Below are 17,388 nucleotides of genomic sequence, written 5' to 3' on the forward strand. Positions count from 1 at the left end.
CCAGCAGTGTTTATTGAGGAGGCTGCCCTTTCCTCAGTGTGTGTTTGACATCTTTGTCGAAAATCAATGGACCATAAATGTATGTATTTATGTCTGGATTCTCTATTCTGTTCCATTGGTCGATGTGCCTGTTTTGATAACAGTTCCATGCTGTTTTTACTATAGTTCATAGTAGAGTTTGAAAAAGAGAGAGAGCTAATGGATTAAGAGGCCAGACATAGGAGATGCTCAATGAATGGTAACTTCAAAAATAACAATGACGAAAGGACATGACAAATGAGGTGTGTGGCCTGAAAGGCGCTGACAGAGTTCGACAGTTAGTAGCAAGTCCATTCTCTCAGGTGGTCATTCCGGCTGCTGGCCCTCAGGAGTCTTTGGAAGCCTGGATGGGGGCCAGCCGGGGGTCAGAGGTCTACACCTTCCCAGGCTGCCTGCTGGAGAAACAGGCCCTGACTGGGAGCCGGCCCAGAGCAGCTGGAGGGCAGGCGGTGGCTGTGCGGTTGAGGCCGGCTTCTCTCTGCTCACGACCAGAGGGAGTATGAGTCCCGTCGGTCCTCAGCTGGGCCTCAGCCAGCCCTTATGGGGAGCACAGCTTCGTTGTGACAAAGATGACCTGGGCCAACTTGCCTCACCGCACCCAATGGGAGGCTCCCTAAGGCAGGGGGCTGGGATTCTTTTGTTCTTCGGTGACTCCCCTAGACCCAGCACAGTGCTAAGAACACAGCCAGGGCTTACTCAATGATCTTCAAATGAACCTATGGGTTAATAAATGAGCAAAATGGCCTGGCTTGGTGCCTCAGTCCTAGGGTTGGGATCACATTTTAATGGACCAGGTGGGCCGGGCGCCGGGAGGGTGTCCTTAGAAAAGGAAGTGGCTCAAAACTTCGTGGTGGAGGGCGGTTAAGGAGCTGGGGATGGGAATGAGGAGGCAAGCCTGGACTTGGGGGTGACATGGTGGCTGCCTTCCAACATCTGAGCTGCTGCCCCAGGGAGGGGGTGTGGGGAGCTGGCTGGGCACGATGAGGAACCAACGCTTGTTAAATATAATAATTCAAAATGCCTAAGTTTGTATTGTCAAGAAACATCATAAAGTTTGGGAGTTCTCAAGTTCTCTATCACTAGAAGAGCTCAGCCAGGGCTGGGCAGGGCTTGGCGGGGGTGACTGCAGAGTCGTATTATACAACTTTTTTTTTTTTTAACTACAACTCACATAAAAATACATTTCAGCCTGGGGTGTGTTGGCTCATGCCTGTAATCCCAGCACTTTGGGAGGTCGAGACGGTCGGATTGCTTGAGGTCAGGAGCTCAGGACCAGCCTGGGTAACATAGTAAGACTCTGTCTCTACACAAAAAAAAGTGTTTTTTAATTAGCTAGGCATGGTGGCACATACCTGTGGTCCCAGCTACTCAGGAGGCTGAGGTGGGAGGATCACTTGAGCCCGGTGGTTGAGGCTGGAGTGAGCCATGATCGCGCCACTCACTCCAGCCTGGCCAACAGAGCAAGACACTGTCTCAAAAAAGGAAAAAGACTCGTATTGCAGTTTTCTACACATGCAGACACACAGCCTTTTGCAATGCCTGGTGCTTGGCACAAGCCCAGGGAAGGCTTCAAGCCAGTTGGCCCCGGGGTTCCTTTGGGCCTGGGGTTCTCTGAAGTCCCCGCTCCTTCCTGCCTCCTTCCTCCCTGTATTCCTCTTGTCTCTTTACCAGCAGTGGCCGTCTTCTCAAGCAAGTCAGACTTCTGTTAATACCAACCTGAGAAAAACTCAATTGGGAAGACAGAGCTTCATTTTAAAAGCTCACAAGACTTTTGTATTATAAAATAATACTTAGGGCTGAACAGATTGACAAGCAAAATGAACAAAATGAAAGTTACCCCTAATCCTACCACTCAGAGAATGCTAATGTTACACGTTAGTACATTTAATTCTGGGCTTTTTTTTTTTTTCATGTTATGTAGCTTTAAAAAAAAGTTGGGATCATATTGCATAAGCCATTTGATAAACATTTCACTTCACAATGTTTTATTACCTTTCCCCCGATTGCCATACACAGTAGATCTTTGAACAACATGGGTTTGAAGGGGGCAGGTCACTTACACACACATTTTCTGCCACCTCTGCCATTCCTGAGGCAGCAGGACCAACCCCTTGCTCTCCTCCTCCTCCTCCTCAGCCGGCTCAGTGAGAAGTCAATGAGAGTGAAGACCTTGGTGATGATCCACTTCCACGGAATGAATGACAAATATATTCTCTTGTTTTTATGATTTTCCTAACAACAGCTCCTCTTCTCTAGCTTACTTTACTGTAAGAATACAGGATATAATACAGAGACCAATTACATGTTAATTACCTGTTCATGTCATCAGCAAGGTTTCTGGTCAACAGTAGACTATTAATAGTTAAGTTTTTGGGGAGTCAAAGGTTATCTATGGATTTTCACCTGCATGGGGGTTGGCGCCCTTTTACCCCTGAATTGTTCAGTGGTCAACGGTATTCTTCCACAAGATCAGTTTTAAATTTTGTTTATTTATTTACTATTTATTATTATTACTATTTGAGACAGGGCCAGGCTCTGTCGTCCAGGCTGGAGTGCAGCGGTGCCATCCCTACTCACTGCAACCTCCGCCTCTGGGGCTCCAGAGATCCTCCCACCTCAGCCTCCCGAGTAGCTGGGACTACAGGCGCATCCACCATGCCTGGCTAATTGTTGTATTTTTAGTAGAGACAGGGTTTTATCGTGTTGGCCGGGCTGGTCTCAAACTCCTGGGCTCAATTCATCTACCTGCCTTGGCCTCCCAAAATGCTGGGATTACAGGCGTGAGCTGCCACTCCTGGCCTTCCACAAGATCATTTTTAATGAATATTTTATATTTCATTGCACTAACGCATTATAATAACCAAACTCCAGTCGTAAGCCACCAGGTAGTTTCCAAGTGCTGCCATACGCAAACATTTTTGTATACTTGGCTGGCTATTTTCTTTGAGTGACTTCCTAGAAGTAAATTTTAAGGAGTAGAAGTGGAATCTTAAGACTTTCACCATGTCAGGCCGGGTGCGGTGGCTCATGCCTATAATCCCAGCCCTTTGGGAGGCCAACGTGGGTGGATCACTTGAGGTCAGGAGTTTCAGACCAGCCCAACTAAAATGGTGAAATCCCATCTCTACCAGAAATAAAAGAAATAAGGCTGGGCACAGTGACTCACGCCTGTAACCCTAGCAGTTTGGGAGGCTGAGGTGGGAGGATCATGAGGTCAAGAGATTGAGACCATCCTGGCCAACATGGTGAAACCCCGTCTCTACTAAAAATACAAAAATTACCTGGGCGTGGTGACTCATGCCTGTAATCCCAGCTACTTGGGAGGCTGAGGCAGGAGAATCGCTTGAACCCGGGAGGCAGAGAGATCATGCACTCAAGCCTGGGCAACAGAGCGAGACTCTGTCTCAAAAAAAAAAAAAAGACCAGCCTGGGCAACAAAGTGAGACCCTATCTCTTTAAAAACTAAAATAAGATTTTTAAAAAGCGGATCTCACATTTAGATGAAGCTAATATAATAATAACTGTGTTGTATGTAATAAATGCTATGATATAACATCACAATGTATTGATTATTAGGTAATATGTATCAATTATTATAATGTGGATATTGGAGCCGACATTTAACTCCTCTCACACAGTCACATTACATCTGGGGTCTGCAGGCTTTATCGGCTTGGAGGGTTGGTCTAGTGTCAGAATTTAGGAAGCCCTCTGCTCCGGGTTCCCCTCTTTGCTCTTGTGTGTTATGTTCGGCAGTAGGGCCGACTCAACCTCACTGCTTCTGCTTCTCAAAACTGCACTGTCTCAAACAGGCTTCTCTCCGCACCTCGAAACCACAGTGCTGGAAGAAGCTACCACGTTGCTGACAGCTGCATGAAACACCTTTACCCGCGTGTGGCAAACACCTTTACCTGCCCATGAGAAACACCAGCTCACCTGACCCAGCCATTTGCGAGGACCCTTGAGGGGACAATAGCCTCCTGAGCCTTGTGGCCATACCCACCCCCTCCCTCTTCCAGAATTATTCCCTCGGCCAGAATCAGGCGTTGTCACTCCGTCGTGTCTATGATCGGGCCTCCACCCAGAACAACCCTAGACGCTCCTTCTAAAGAGTTTGTTTCTCTTCCCACGTCCACATTCGGGGGGCAGGGGCAGGGGCAGGGGCAGGGGGACGCTCACATTTGCTGAGGGCCTGCGACGTGCTGAGCTGACAGGAATGACGTCTGCTCTCCCGACTGTGCAGACGCGGAGCCTAGGGCTCAGCTAGGAAGTGGCTTTGCCCGCAGTGACTGCAAAGCTCCTGCTCTTTCCCTGGCATCCACTCTGCCTCCTACAGCTCAACAGCGGCCCCTCTCTCACCCTGCTCCTCCAGCGGGAAACCAGGAGGGCCAGGCTAGATGCTGCCCGAAGGCTCGAACCCTGGGCCTCGCCAGGTCCCGGCAGCTTATGCTGTCCCTGGCACCTTGGGGCCAAAGCTGGCTCCGGGCCCTGGAAGCTGAGCTTTCATTTCAGTGAAATGTCCGTGCAGGCTTATCAGTCATCACCCTCTTACCCCCTCCTCCAGCTCCAGGAAGTGTGGCCAAGGACTGAGAGCACTCCAGGGGCAGCTGAGGAAGCAGTGTCAGGGGTGGGGCTTGCTGAGAAGTTCCTTTTTCCTCTAAAGGGAGAGTCTGGCCTGTGTGGGCTAAAGAGAAGGTGTCTAGGTCTGGCTCCTCCTCACCTGGAGGGCATGCGGGGGTCACAGGTGGGTGAAAAGCAGGCGGACGCACCTGTCTGTGAAATGCTTGAGGTTGAGGTGGGGTGCATTTATTTTTAGATATACTGTCCTGTCTCTCTCCCCTCTCCCACCCTTACCCTCTTCTCTGGTTACAGAAGGAAATGAGGGAATGTGATACCTTCCAGTCAACCGGTCCACCTTTGAGAGAGCTGGGCTGAAGTCATGGAGGCAGGTGTGGCCAGCACCACCTGGACCCTGCTCTTCTGCCCTCCTGGGCAGGGGAGGGGGTGCTCTCAATATGGGCTTGATGAGCTACAGCTGGGGGTTCCTGGGGCTGCCATCTGCCCGGCCTCATGACCCAGGAAGTTAGATCGAGAGATAGTCAAGCTGATCGCTCAGTCACGCAGCCTGGCTCCTGACTCAGTGGTGACAAGAGCCGAGATGTGGGGGATTTCCAGAGCCAGCCCAGGGTGACATGGGCACACCTGCTGGTCTTCCCAAATAGGTCATTATTCAGCAAGAATAATCTATTGTAATGACCCATACACCTACCCTGCCCCAAATTTTCTTCAGGGAGGTTGTACTGGGGTGAATACGTGTCCCCGAAAATTCATGTCACTCAGAACATGACCTTATTTGGAAGTAGGGTCTTTGCAGAGATTATTAGTTAAGTTAAACTGAGGTCATGCCCAATTGAGGCAGAGCCTAATCCAGTGACTGGTGTCATTATGGGAAGAGAAAACAGAGACGCACGCACGGGGAGAAGGTGGCCACGCAACACGATGGAGGCAGAGGCTGCAGAGACGCGGCTGCCAGCCCGGGAATGCGGAGAATGGCCAGCCACCCGTGGAAACCAGGAGAGAGGCCAGGAGGGCTCCACCCCAGAACCTCCGGACGGAGTGTGGTTCTGCCCATGCCTTGATTTTGGACTTCTGGGTTCCAAACTGTAAAAGAATAAATTCCGGTTTGTTTGAAGCCACCAAGTTTGTGGACACTAAGACAGAGGCCTTCCTGGATGGCCCTCACTGAGGCTTGCCAGTTGCCCAGCACACACCCATGCCTGGGACCAGACCCTGGTGCTAAATGCTCCTCCCTCCATGTCTAGATTCCACTAGCTCGTGACCCTGTGGGGGCATGGGCCCGGCACACAGGGCCACATGGTAATGTGGCCGTCACATTGCCAGACTGCCCCTCTGCCTGCATTCTGCCTCCCCGGGCTCACCAGCCTCCTCTTCTGTCCCCTGGCCAGCTTCAGCTGGTGACTCCCCTCCCCAGGGAGCAAGGGGAACAAGGAGCAAGTCTCACTTTCCAGCCTAATGGGCTAATCTCACTCCCTTTTTTCTTTTTTCAAATGTTGTCTGGATCACTTTCTGTAGGATAGTCACCTGGACTCAGCACGGTTTCTGGTATCAGAACGAGAGGCCTGACAATTGGTCCTGTTTCATGGCTGGGAGCTCACCCAGGAATGAGCTGGGATGGGGAGGGGGTCTCCACCTTTCCCCCACCCACCTGCAGAGTCCTTAATCCACCTATCATTTTTAGGCCTCCTGAGTAATTATTCTATTTATTTTATTTTATTTTATTTTGAGATGGGGTTTTGCTCTTGTCGCCCAGGCTGGAGTGCAGTAGCGTGATCTCAGCTCACTGCAACCTCTGCCTCCCGGGTTCAAGTGATTCTCCTGCCTCAGCCTCCTGAGCAGCTGGGATTACAGGCGCCCACCACCAACATTTCTACTAAGTTTGTATTTTTAGTAGAGACGGGGTTTCTCCATGTTGGTCAGGCTGGTCTTGAACTCCCGACCTCAGGTGATCCTCCTGCCTCGGCCTCCCAAAGTGCTGGGATTACAGGCGTGAGCCCCCACGCCCAGCTCCATTGTTGGCTTTGCCTTCACCATGAGACCATCAACATTAAAAGAGATAATTGGCCACAGGTATCAAAAAAAGTGCCCGACGTCCTGGACAGAGCGAGCTCATGTACGTGGGCTTCTGACTGTAGGAGAAGGAGGGTCAGAGCCGCCCATCAGAACACACCAGCTCTGCTTTCAGGTTCAGGAAGTGACCCTAAACACAGAAGGCGCTCTGGGCACAAAGCCTCTTCTCCAGGCATGACCCGTAACAGGGACGACCGTGAATAACCCAGTGTCCAGGTTGGTTCAGTTATGGTGGCAGCCAATGCAGTATCACGTGGCCTTCGGAAATGTGTGAATAAAGTTTTGTAATAATGGGGGAGACGTTTAGGTTTAAAGTTAGGTGGGGGCCGGGCGCGGTGGCTCATGCCTGTAATCCCAGCATTTTGGGAGGCCAAGGCGGGCGGATCACAAGGTCAGGAGTTTGAGACCAGCCTGACCAACATGGTGAAACCCCGTCTCTACGAAAACACAAAAATTAACCGGGCGAGGTGGCGGCGCCTGTAGTCCCAGCTACTCGGGTGACTGAGGCAGGAGAATGGCGTGAACCTGGGAGGCGGAGCTTGTAGTGAGCTGAAATCGTGCCACTGCACTCCAGCCTGGGCAACAGAGCAAGACTCCGTCTCAAAATAAATAATAAATAAATAAAATAAATAAATAAATAAATAAATAAAGTTAGGTGGTAACGAGGAGGCCAAACTATATCTAGGATATGACAGATTTAAACTATGGCTATGATCTGTGTTTGAGGAAAAAGCCAGAAATCTCTCAACGCATTAGTGGGGTCATGCTAGGGTGGTGAGACATTGATAATGTTTTTCTTCTCTCTACTTTTAAGTATTTTCATATCTCTATGGAGAGTGTGCATTACTTTATAATGAACAAAACCCAGTAAACTTTATTTTAAAAGATGGCTTTTGGCCTGGGTTGGGCTTTCTGTCAGAACCCCACGTTGGAGAGCTTTGTGGGCCCACCCTGTCTGGGAAGATGGCCCACCCCCATTCAGTCCCCACTGTGGCCACATGTACGTGTCTGCTGTGGTAGAGGTTCAGCCTGGGATCAGCGGCTCACTGGGAGCCAGGAGTGTGCAAAGGCAACCAGACGGACGTGGACGCTCAGCAGCAAGACAGAGAAGGCGCCGGAAACCCGGGCTCCGGGACGCACCTGCCGCTCGCCGGCTGTGCCAACGAGGGCCTCCCTTCCCCCGGTGATGCCCTTCTTTTGCTTTGGAGCTCAAATTCCAGCTCTGTGACTTAGTGTGTGGTCCGGAAAGCTGTGATTGTGGAGTTAGCACTCTCCAGTTTCACCAGATGGCCCGACCTGGCCCGTGACTCGGGGATGATGGGCGCACGTGCTCCTCTCCTGGCACCTCGGCGTGCTCACACGAGAGGTGGGGCAGCGCGTTGCACTTCATGGGACCATGGGGACAGGCTCAGGGCCTGGCACTCTAGTGACCGGCTTCACACTGGGTCACTGACTAGAGAATCCACACGCCTTTTTAGTCCACACTGAGTAGGCACATCAGACTTAACATCCAGCTTCCTGCTCGAGCTCAGCCTGGTTGTCCTAAGTTTGGCAAGATTGAAGTTTATTCACAGCACGAGGCGTAAATGATATAAAGGCAAGCAATTTTAGGGGACCCAAAAAACTAGGGATACCTACTTAGGGAGCTTAGAAGGGGAATCTCTCTTGGAGATCTTGACTTTGCTGCCTCAAACCCAGCTGTCTGTTCAAGGCAAGTCTGGGAGAATCTCATGATCTTATCCTCGCTCCAATTTACTCACACCTCACATCCACACTCAGCTCTTCCTGCCCCCCAGGGAATATTAACTTACACCTGACTTCAGACTCCTGCCCCTGTGCAAACCCAGCAGCATGCAGGCCTAGGAGGTTTTTCGGCCACAAGGAACTAGCGAAGCCACTCATTTTGTCCCCTCTCATTCACCCCATCTGTCCCCATCAGATGCCTTGGGAGGGGAGAAGGAAGGACAAATGGGTGTCCCATGATCCAACCCAGATGAAGAGAGAGTCATTTATCACAGAGACTTAGACGCATCCTAACCCTGGAAAATGGGCACGTTGAGGGGAGCTGGAAAGCAGACGGGAAACGGGCGTGGGCAGGGAAGAGGTGAACAGGAGTGCGCACGCCCGGTTCTCCAGGATCTCACGTTCCTAATCAGAATCCTGTAAAACTCAAAGGGGATGCAGGAAAGACCTGGGCCTGGAAATTCACTTCCAGACTCCTCCTGTATCCTGGCTTTCCTCATTTGTGTCTCCCTCCAGGGATGATGCCTGGATGGAAGGAGGAGCCACGTTCCTCCACAGGGGTCCTAACAACAGGCATCCTAACAACAGGTGTTCTAACAACAGGTGTCCTAACAATAGGCGTCCTAACAACAGGGGTCCTAACAACAGGCGTCCTAACAACAGGCGTCCTAACAACAGGTGTCCTAACAACAGGGGTCCTAACAACAGGCGCCCTAACAACAGGCGCCCTAACAACAGGCGTCCTAACAACAGGCATCCTAACAACAGGCGTCCTAACAACAGGGGTCCTAACAACAGGCGCCCTAACAACAGGTGTCCTAAAACAGGGGTCCTAACAACAGGCGCCCTAACAACAGGCGTCCTAACAACAGGTGTCCTAACAACAGGGGTCCTAACAACAGGTGCCCTAACAACAGGCGTCCTAACAACAGGCATCCTAACACTCCCACAGCCCCTCAGCATCTACAGCCTCACTCCCACCCTACAACATTTCAGATAGGTGTCATTAGCCCCATTTTACAGATGAACGAGGAAAACAGCTCAAAGGGGCTGTGACTTTGTGACGACTCGGTGGCAGAGCTGGGATCGAGCCCGGGTTTGTAACACCCTCCTGGAGTCCTGGCCTTCACAGCAGCCTCCAGAGAGAAGGCCTGTGGCCTTCCTGGCATTGGAAAGTGGTCAGCTACCTGTGTTCGGTCAGCAAGATGCCCAACTCTTAGTTTGGTCTCACCTGGATGCTTCTTTCTCCTCTAGAGATGGAAAACTGGTCCTGAAAGTGTCACCAAACACAACCTGAGGAAAGGTAATGGGGGAACCCACAAGCAAGAGCTGACATAGAAAAACGACCACAGCAGGGCGCGGTGGCTCACACCTGTACTCCCAGCACTTCGGGAGGCCGGGACGGGTGGATCATCTGAGGTCAGGAGTTCGAGACCAGCCTGGCCAGCATGGTGAAACCTCGTCCCTACTAAAAATACAAAAAAATTAGCCAGGCGTGGTGGTGGGCACCCATAAATCCCAGCTACTCAGGAGGCTGAGGTGGGGGAATTGCTTGAATCTGGGAGGCGGAGCTTGCAGTGAGCCGAGATGGTGCCACCGCACTCCAACCTGGATGACAGAGCAAGACTCCGTCTCAAAAAAAAAAAAAAAAAGCAAAATGATCACAAAGGTCAAGCTGGGCCTTGGTGTCTGCAAATTCCCTCCAGTAGTGCCCTCCTGCTGCCCTGCCCAGGCGCCCACAGGATGCTCCACATCCCTCTTTACCTTTATGACTTTCTTACCTCCAGGAAAGAACAGGATCAGCTCATCCATCCAGAACTGGAGGGACTGTTAGGGGACCATACCACTTGCCCACGGTATCCTGGGCGTGCAGGCTTTGGCCTTGGGCCATGAACGGACTTTCAGCTTCTAGAAGCAAGTGAGCACAGGGCCTCCATGACCCTCGGAGATGGCACCACGGCGTCCGCTGCCTAATCCTCGCTGGACAAGGCTGGCTCTGCTCCGGAATGCAGAAACCCCGATTCCTCGTCCTGGGCCCCCACGGTGTCTGAGTGTCGGCAGTCCCTGCTCTGGGACCAGTCACTCCACAGACACGCCACGTTCAGGATTCAAGTCTTGAGGAACCAGAAGCAGAGATGCACACTGTGGCGAAGAGCGGAGCGGAGGTATCCCCGTTTGCTTTGCAGAGAGCTACACCAACTGCCCTCTTCACCTTCACAACCCTGCTTGGGGTCCCTGTCCCTTTTCACTTGTGCCTGTGAGTTCCAAGAGGTGGAACTCGGGTGAGTGGAGTCCCCAGGTCTCCAGGAGCAGCTCCACCTCCTCATAGGTTACAGCTGTGTTGCTCCCTCCTACCCAGGTTCCACCTTCAACCCACTGCCCATGCCAGCTCCCTCGGGCCAGTCTCCCACACTGTCCCAGGCTCCCTGCACCGTAGCTCTGGCTCCCTGCCCTGGAAAGAAGAAGTTCACCATTTGGCGAGGGTCTGCCACGCATCTGGGGTCTGCCACGCGCCTGCCCTGAGGGTCTGCCATGCATCTGGGGTCTGCCATGCATCTGCACCGAGCAGATTTTCTAAGCACAACACCCCTTTCCAAAAGATGGCATACAGTGCATTTCTGTTCCTGCCCCTCACCCCTCACATGGTTCCCCTGCTTCCTATTTCCCTGGGGTCTGCTTAAATCTCACTCTCTTTCCCCCATTCATACACCCCAAGGTCACTCCCTCTGCGGCCCTTTCTTCCCAGAAGCCCAAAGTTCTGGTGGGACAGGGGCAGCCCCTGGGGAGGGAGGAAAGGGCCCAGGAACCCAGCCAGGAGGGTGGCCCACCCATTTCCTGTGTGACCTGTTCCCGTCCCCCCTGTCTCCTCCCGTCCCCCCTGTCTCCTCCCGTCCCTCCTGCCACTCAGCTCAGGCTGGTGAGGAGCAGAGCAATGGGTGCACCGGTATTTTCTTTCCTGGTGGGGGAGTGGGGTGGGGCTGAGGAGAGAAAAGCCTGATTGGTGTGGGGCCCCGCCCTCTTTTGTCCTCTTCTCAGGTTCTCTGGCCCCTTCAGAGAACCGCACTTGGTTCCGGCCAGCCGCTGGAGGGGACAGGCTCACGTCTGCTGCTCACACTGCAACTCCTGGGCCGTGGAGCTTCCCCAGGGAGCCAGAGGAACTTTTGCGGCAGCCATGAAGGGGACACGCTGGACGAGGGTCCCCTGGGTGTCCCTGAGCTGCCTGTCTCTCTGCCTCCTTCCACATGTGGTCCCAGGTAAGTGATGGAGTGAGCAGGTGAGGCTGGCTGCAGGGAGCGCATGGGGGAACTGGGAGCTGTCAGAGAAAGAGGTCCGGGGAGAGAAAGAGAGAGAACAGGGGAAAGGGAGACAGAGCAGAGGAAGAGAAGAGAGAAAAAGAGGGAGAGAGAAAGGAGAAAGAGATAGCATGGGGGGAGGGTGGAGAGAGACCCAGAGAGGGAAAGATGAGGAAGAAGAGAGAGAGAAAGGAGAGAGGGCCAGATAGCGGCTCACGCCTGTCATCCCAGCACTTTGGGAGGCCGAGGCGGGCGATTACCTGAGGTCAGGAATTCGAGACCAGCCTGGCCAACATGGAGAAACCCCGTCTCTACAAAATATACAAAAATTAGCTGGGCATGATGGCACATGCCTGTAATTCCAGCTACTCGGGAGGCTGAGGCAGAAGAATCGCTTGAACCCGGGAGGTGAAGGTTGCAGTGAGCTGAGGTTGCGCCATTGCACGCCAGCCTGGGAGAGAGAGTGAGACTCTGTCTCAAAATTAAATAAATAAATAAATAAATAAATAAGAAATAAGAAGAGGGGAAAAGTGGGGAAGAGGAGGTGTGAATTGGCAGATATGGGACAAGATCTGAGGGGAAAGACAGAGAGAATGCTCGAAAGAGAGAGAAAAGAGGACAGAGAACCAGAGAGCAGCCCGGCGGTGTCTGGAAGGATCTATGGAGGGAGCCAGGGCTTACTTGCGGAGAGAAAGACAGGCAGAACCAGAGCAAGAGGAACAGAGTCAAGGAGAAAGATGTACACCGCTGTGTATAGAGCCAGGGGTGGAGGCGATGCCGGGAAAGCTGGGCGATGAAAACGGAAGAAAACGCACATAAAGCCGCAGGGTGAGAGGACGAGACAGGTGAGAGACAGACAAACTGACGCACCCTGGGAATGTTGAGAGGAGACGATCAGGAGACAGCAGCAACCCAGGGAAGCAACAAGGAGGAGAGGCAGGCCGCCTGGAGGGCGGTGTGGAGGAGGCGGCAGGGCGGAGAGGGCCAGGAGGTGCTGGCCGTGAGCTTCTTGCCTCTGAGCTTGGGTTTAAAAGCTTCCACTTGGGTCACGGCCTTGCCTGGGGCTCGTAGCCTGGCACTGGCCTTGGCCTCCTCCGTGTACAGAGCCGGGAGGGGAGGGATGCCAGGCCTGTGGGAGATGTTCCCTCTGGGGCCCCCAGTCCTCTTCCCCACACCTTCCAGGCTGCCCCTCTGGCTTCAGGACCAAGTGTCGTTCTGTATTTCTGGGTGTCTGAGTCTTTGGGGGAGCGTCTGGGGTCCAGGGGAGGGTGAGGGGTCCGGAGTTGAAGCCAGAGTTCGAGTCTCAGCTCCTGCCCTGCCTCCGCAGCCGGAAACATCCACCGAAGGAAAGTGGTTCTTGGGCGCATTTTCGAGGCACCTCTTGGGAGTGGGTCAGAAGGGGAATGCCCTGGAGAGGCTGCAAGAGAAACTGGGCTGGTGAAGTGGAACATTCCATCTCAAAATGTTTCAGGACTTGGCTCAGGACAAGCACCCCCACCCCACCCCGGCCACACACCCTCGCTCGAGTGCTCATCCCACTGTAAGGACATGGAGGCCAGAAGGAGCCGCCACATGGCCTTGCCCTGCAGATATGGTTGAAGGGGTCTCCGTGGGAATCGCGACTCCCAGAGCGAGGCTGGGGGTTGGGGCGCCAGGGAGGCAGCTTGCATTTAGGAGCCCCAGTGCCAAGTCTTTGCCATGAACCGTTATGGTCCCTGTGACCAGGCCCGCCCCATGTCTCCCCAGGGCCCCGGTCCCCTGTGTAAAGAGCCGTGGTGAATGGCTTGACCTCCTGACGCCTAAGTTCTTGAGTTTCAAAATCTGTGATTTAAAGCTGACCACAAATGTGTTAGGTAACAGCTGGACACTCAGCTCCATGTGGAGCTAGGAAGCGGAGTTTGTAGAGAGGAGTCCAGAGGGGCAAGACCTGGGGTGGGCATGGAAAAGCAGGGGGCATGGCCTGGAGAGGGAGTGGAGGACGGTTGGTGTGCAAAGGCATCTCCGTGGCGACCCAAAGAAGCTAGACATGCCCTGGAGCACTGAGTCCTTTGCGTCGTTAAGGGGACCAAGTGGAGCTGGGCCAGGAGAGGAGGTGGCAGTGGCTGGGAGATGGCACCCACACATCTGACCGGGCATTACCAGGGCCTTGGCAGGAAAAGCAGTCACCGACGGTGGGCAGGCGGCCCCCACCCCACAGGGCAGCTGCTGGGGCACTGGCAGCCAGCCAGCCCCATTCCTTTTGGCTCCCTGAGGGGGCTTACAGGTGACCTGCCTATGTTTGAGTCTAGGGTCTGTTTGCACACTTGCTGGCAGGACCCTCACCCAGGCTGGGCCACACTGAAGCCCCAGGCCAGAGGAAAAGCCCAGGGTTTCCACAAAGGGGCCTCCACAATGAAGGTTCCCTTAAGGAACAGCCCTGGCTCTCAAGGGTTAACCATAAGGCACAGCAGACAGAGGTGGGCTGGACGAGGACAAACAGAAATTTGGTGTCTACTGGTGGCCCCGGGCAGGAGTGACTCAGAAGGAAGCCTGGCTGTCCTGGTTGCATGCCCCAGGGAAAGGCAACTGGGTTGAAATAGGCCTTGGTCTCCAAGGGTCACTATCAGTGACCCTGGGGAGGTGACAGGCTGGAGCAAGCACAGGACAGGCAGGGGAGGAGACGCTGGCCACAGTGCACCCCGAGGGGAAGGATCTCTATGGGCCCCTCCTCGGAGAACCCGCAGTCTGTCTGTCGGTCTGGGAGAGGCCACCTCAACTTGCCACTAAGGACACCAAAACTCTCCCTAGACCCCTCTGCCCCTCTGGGAAACCCCACTGAGCTCCAGGACACTCAGAAGGAGAGGATCCCGGGACAGGAGGTCCTGCCAAGAAAATCAGCCAAATTGTGGCCAACGACCAGCAAGGGGCACAGCAAAGAGCAGGAGCTGAAACCCACAGGCCCAGCACCAGCGACGCCCTTGGCAGCCCGGGGAACACAGGCAACGCCCCTTTGGCTCTGGAGTCTCAGGGTCGTCGGCAAACTGAGCCCAAGGGGAAGGGGCTACTACATAGGGTTGTCATGAGGATGAAACGAGACAGCATCTGGTGTAAAGTAGAAAAGTCATAAAGGCTGGGGGTGGCGGCTCACGCCTGTCATCCCAGTACTTTCGGAGGCCCAGGTTGGTGGATCACCTGAGGTCAGGAGTTCAAGACCAGACTGGCCAACCCTGTCTCCACTAAAAATACAAAATTTTGCCAGGCATGGTGGCGGGCGCCTGTAATTCCAGCTACTCAGGAGGCTGAGGCAGGAGAATCGCTTGAACCTGGGAGGCAGAGGTTGCAGTGAGCCGAGATCACACCACTGCACTCTAGCTTGGGTGACAGAGCAAGACTCCATCTAAAACAAAAAAGAAAGAAAGAAAAGCTATAAAGACACGTTTGAGAGAGAGGCCTGGGAAGAAAGGGGAAGGAGGGTGACGGAAGCCGGAATGGCATGGGCACTGGTGTCGGCCCAGGGTGACATCCTTTCATCTAAGGATCCTTGTGCCTCTAAAAAGCCACCCTGTGCTTCCTGTGGGTTTGCAAGGGCTGGCGTGGCGTATTCAGAATGTGGCTTATTGCGTGAACAGACCCCGAGTGCCAATCTTGGCCTGAGAGCAGGGCTCGCTCCAGCAGACGGCTCTGCCTCACTGCTCCCTGCCTGTGAGTCCCGCCACACCCTTGGTTTCTGGGCTCAGCTGTGGAGACAGAGGCTGGCCTGGCAATGCTTGACACGCAAGTGGTTTGTGTCTTCATTGCCAAGAGAGGACAAGAAGTGGCTGGATTCCGTGTGCTCAGCGGGTAGTTTTGCTACTGGGTCTGTCCTCTGGTGTCACCGTGCCGTTAAATGCTCAAAATATGCACATCATGTAGCTCCCAGAGCCACTTCTCTGAAAGCCTGGACAGGGACCTTTTAGGTTCTCTCTCCCCCTAGTTTCAACCTTTTACCTTAAATATACATATTTCTACTAGGCTGAGTTCATGCCCCAGTGTGTTCTGAGAAATTGAGTCAAAATAACTGAATCTGTTGGCACTTCATAGACGGTTTTTTGTTGTCGTTGTTGGTTTTTTGGATTTGTTTGTTCGTTTTTTGAGACAGAGTCTCACTCTGTCACCCAGGCTGGAGTGAAGTGGTGTGATCTCAGCTCACTGCAGTCTCCGCCTCCCGGGTTCAAGAGATTCTCCTGCCTCAGATTCCCGAGTAGCTGGGATTGCAGGCGCCGCCACCACAGCAGCTAATTTTTGTATTTTCAGTAGACATGGGGTTTTGCCATGTTGGCCAGGCTGGTCTCGAACTCCTGACCTCAGGTGATCCACCCGCCTCAGCTCCCAAAGTGCTGGGATTACAGGTGTGAGCCACTGTGCCCGGCCCTACTTCATAGAGCTTTAAATGCCTTTTCGCCCTTTTCCTTGAGACTCTGAAGAGGCCTCAGGAACTGGGTACTGGTGTTGCACATGAGGCCCTGCAATGGCAGCCCTGCTGGGAGGACAGGAGGAAGGGCACTGGCCTGTGTTGCTGGCAGCTCCACTCCCCACGTGTGCGTGTTTAGGAACCACAGCAACATGGACTCTCTGTGGAGATGCCACCCCACCCAGGTTGCAGTTTGGGTTCCAAAAGTCCAGTTGCCAGTGGGTTTTGGGGGAATTTGGAATAAGAAAGAGCCTAGACTTTGGAGTTGTTCATTCACTTGCAGAATTTCTACTCATGCCAGCTGCTCTGGACAGGACGATGAATCCGTCACGGTTCCTGCTTTTCAAAGCTCTCTAAGTGAAGTGACTTGTTTAAGGTCATAGAACCCATAAGTGAGGCAGCTGGGACTAGATCCCAGGTCTCCTGCCTCACTGCAGCACGGAGCCTATCAGCATCTCCAAACCAGCCCAGCCCACCAATAGAGGGAAGAACAGAAGCATTCACACACGCTGCTGAGACAGCCATTCATTCATTCATTCATTCATTCAACAACCATTTAGGAAACGCCTGCCTTAAGTTCCTGACATTGTTCTAGGACACAGCACTTGATGCACACAGTGAAGAATGAAACAGACGTGGCCCAGTCTCTTGGTGCTAAAATCTTGGTGCAGACAGACATCAAATAATTACAGAAATGTTCCCAGCTGCACATGTGGTAAATGCAGTGTGGGGAAGTTCAGGGTGCTGAGAGCTGCATTTTGAATGGCCAGAGAGTACGGGAACTGCATCTGACTGATAAGTCAGGAAGGCCCCTGTGAGGAACTGCTGTGGGGGGAGCTGAGGCCTGAGGCTGAGGACAGCCGGGTGGGAAAGTGCCAGGCCTGAGCAGGCAGAGGCGGAGCTCATGGAGAGGCAGGAAAGAGCTTGGCCCCTTGGAAGGCTTGGAAGAGTAGGCAGGTGTTAGATCGCACAGGACTTTGCAAGCTGTGGAATAGATTATGAATTTTATGTTATTTTATTTATTTATATTTTTGAGACAGTCTCATTGTGTCACCCAGGGGAGAGCAGTGGCGTGATCTCGGCTCACCTCAACCTCCACCTCCAGGGTTCAAGAGATTCTCATGCCTCAGCCTCCCAAGCAGCTGGGATTACAGGCGCATGCCACCATGCTCTGCTGATTTTTGTATTTTTAGTAGAAATGGGGTTTCACCATGTTGGCCAGGCTGGTCTTGAACT

At 53.2% G+C, this 17,388-nt stretch overlaps 1 protein-coding gene across 1 annotated transcript in view; it reads left to right on the forward strand.

Moving 5' to 3' along the window:
- The first annotated feature begins 11,520 nt into the window (after positions 1–11,520).
- Positions 11,521–17,388, forward strand: part of MUC4 (mucin 4, cell surface associated) — a 48,628-nt gene continuing 42,760 nt past the window's right edge. The window contains exon 1 of the mRNA XM_033213191.1: positions 11,521–11,684. Within this exon, the coding sequence (XP_033069082.1) occupies positions 11,603–11,684 (82 nt within the window). The 5' untranslated portion in view covers positions 11,521–11,602. The remainder of the gene's footprint in view (positions 11,685–17,388) is intronic.

This window comes from Trachypithecus francoisi, unplaced genomic scaffold (genome assembly GCF_009764315.1).
Source record: "Trachypithecus francoisi isolate TF-2019V2 unplaced genomic scaffold, Tfra_2.0 Lachesis_group0, whole genome shotgun sequence".
Classification (NCBI taxonomy): Eukaryota; Metazoa; Chordata; class Mammalia; order Primates; family Cercopithecidae; genus Trachypithecus; species Trachypithecus francoisi.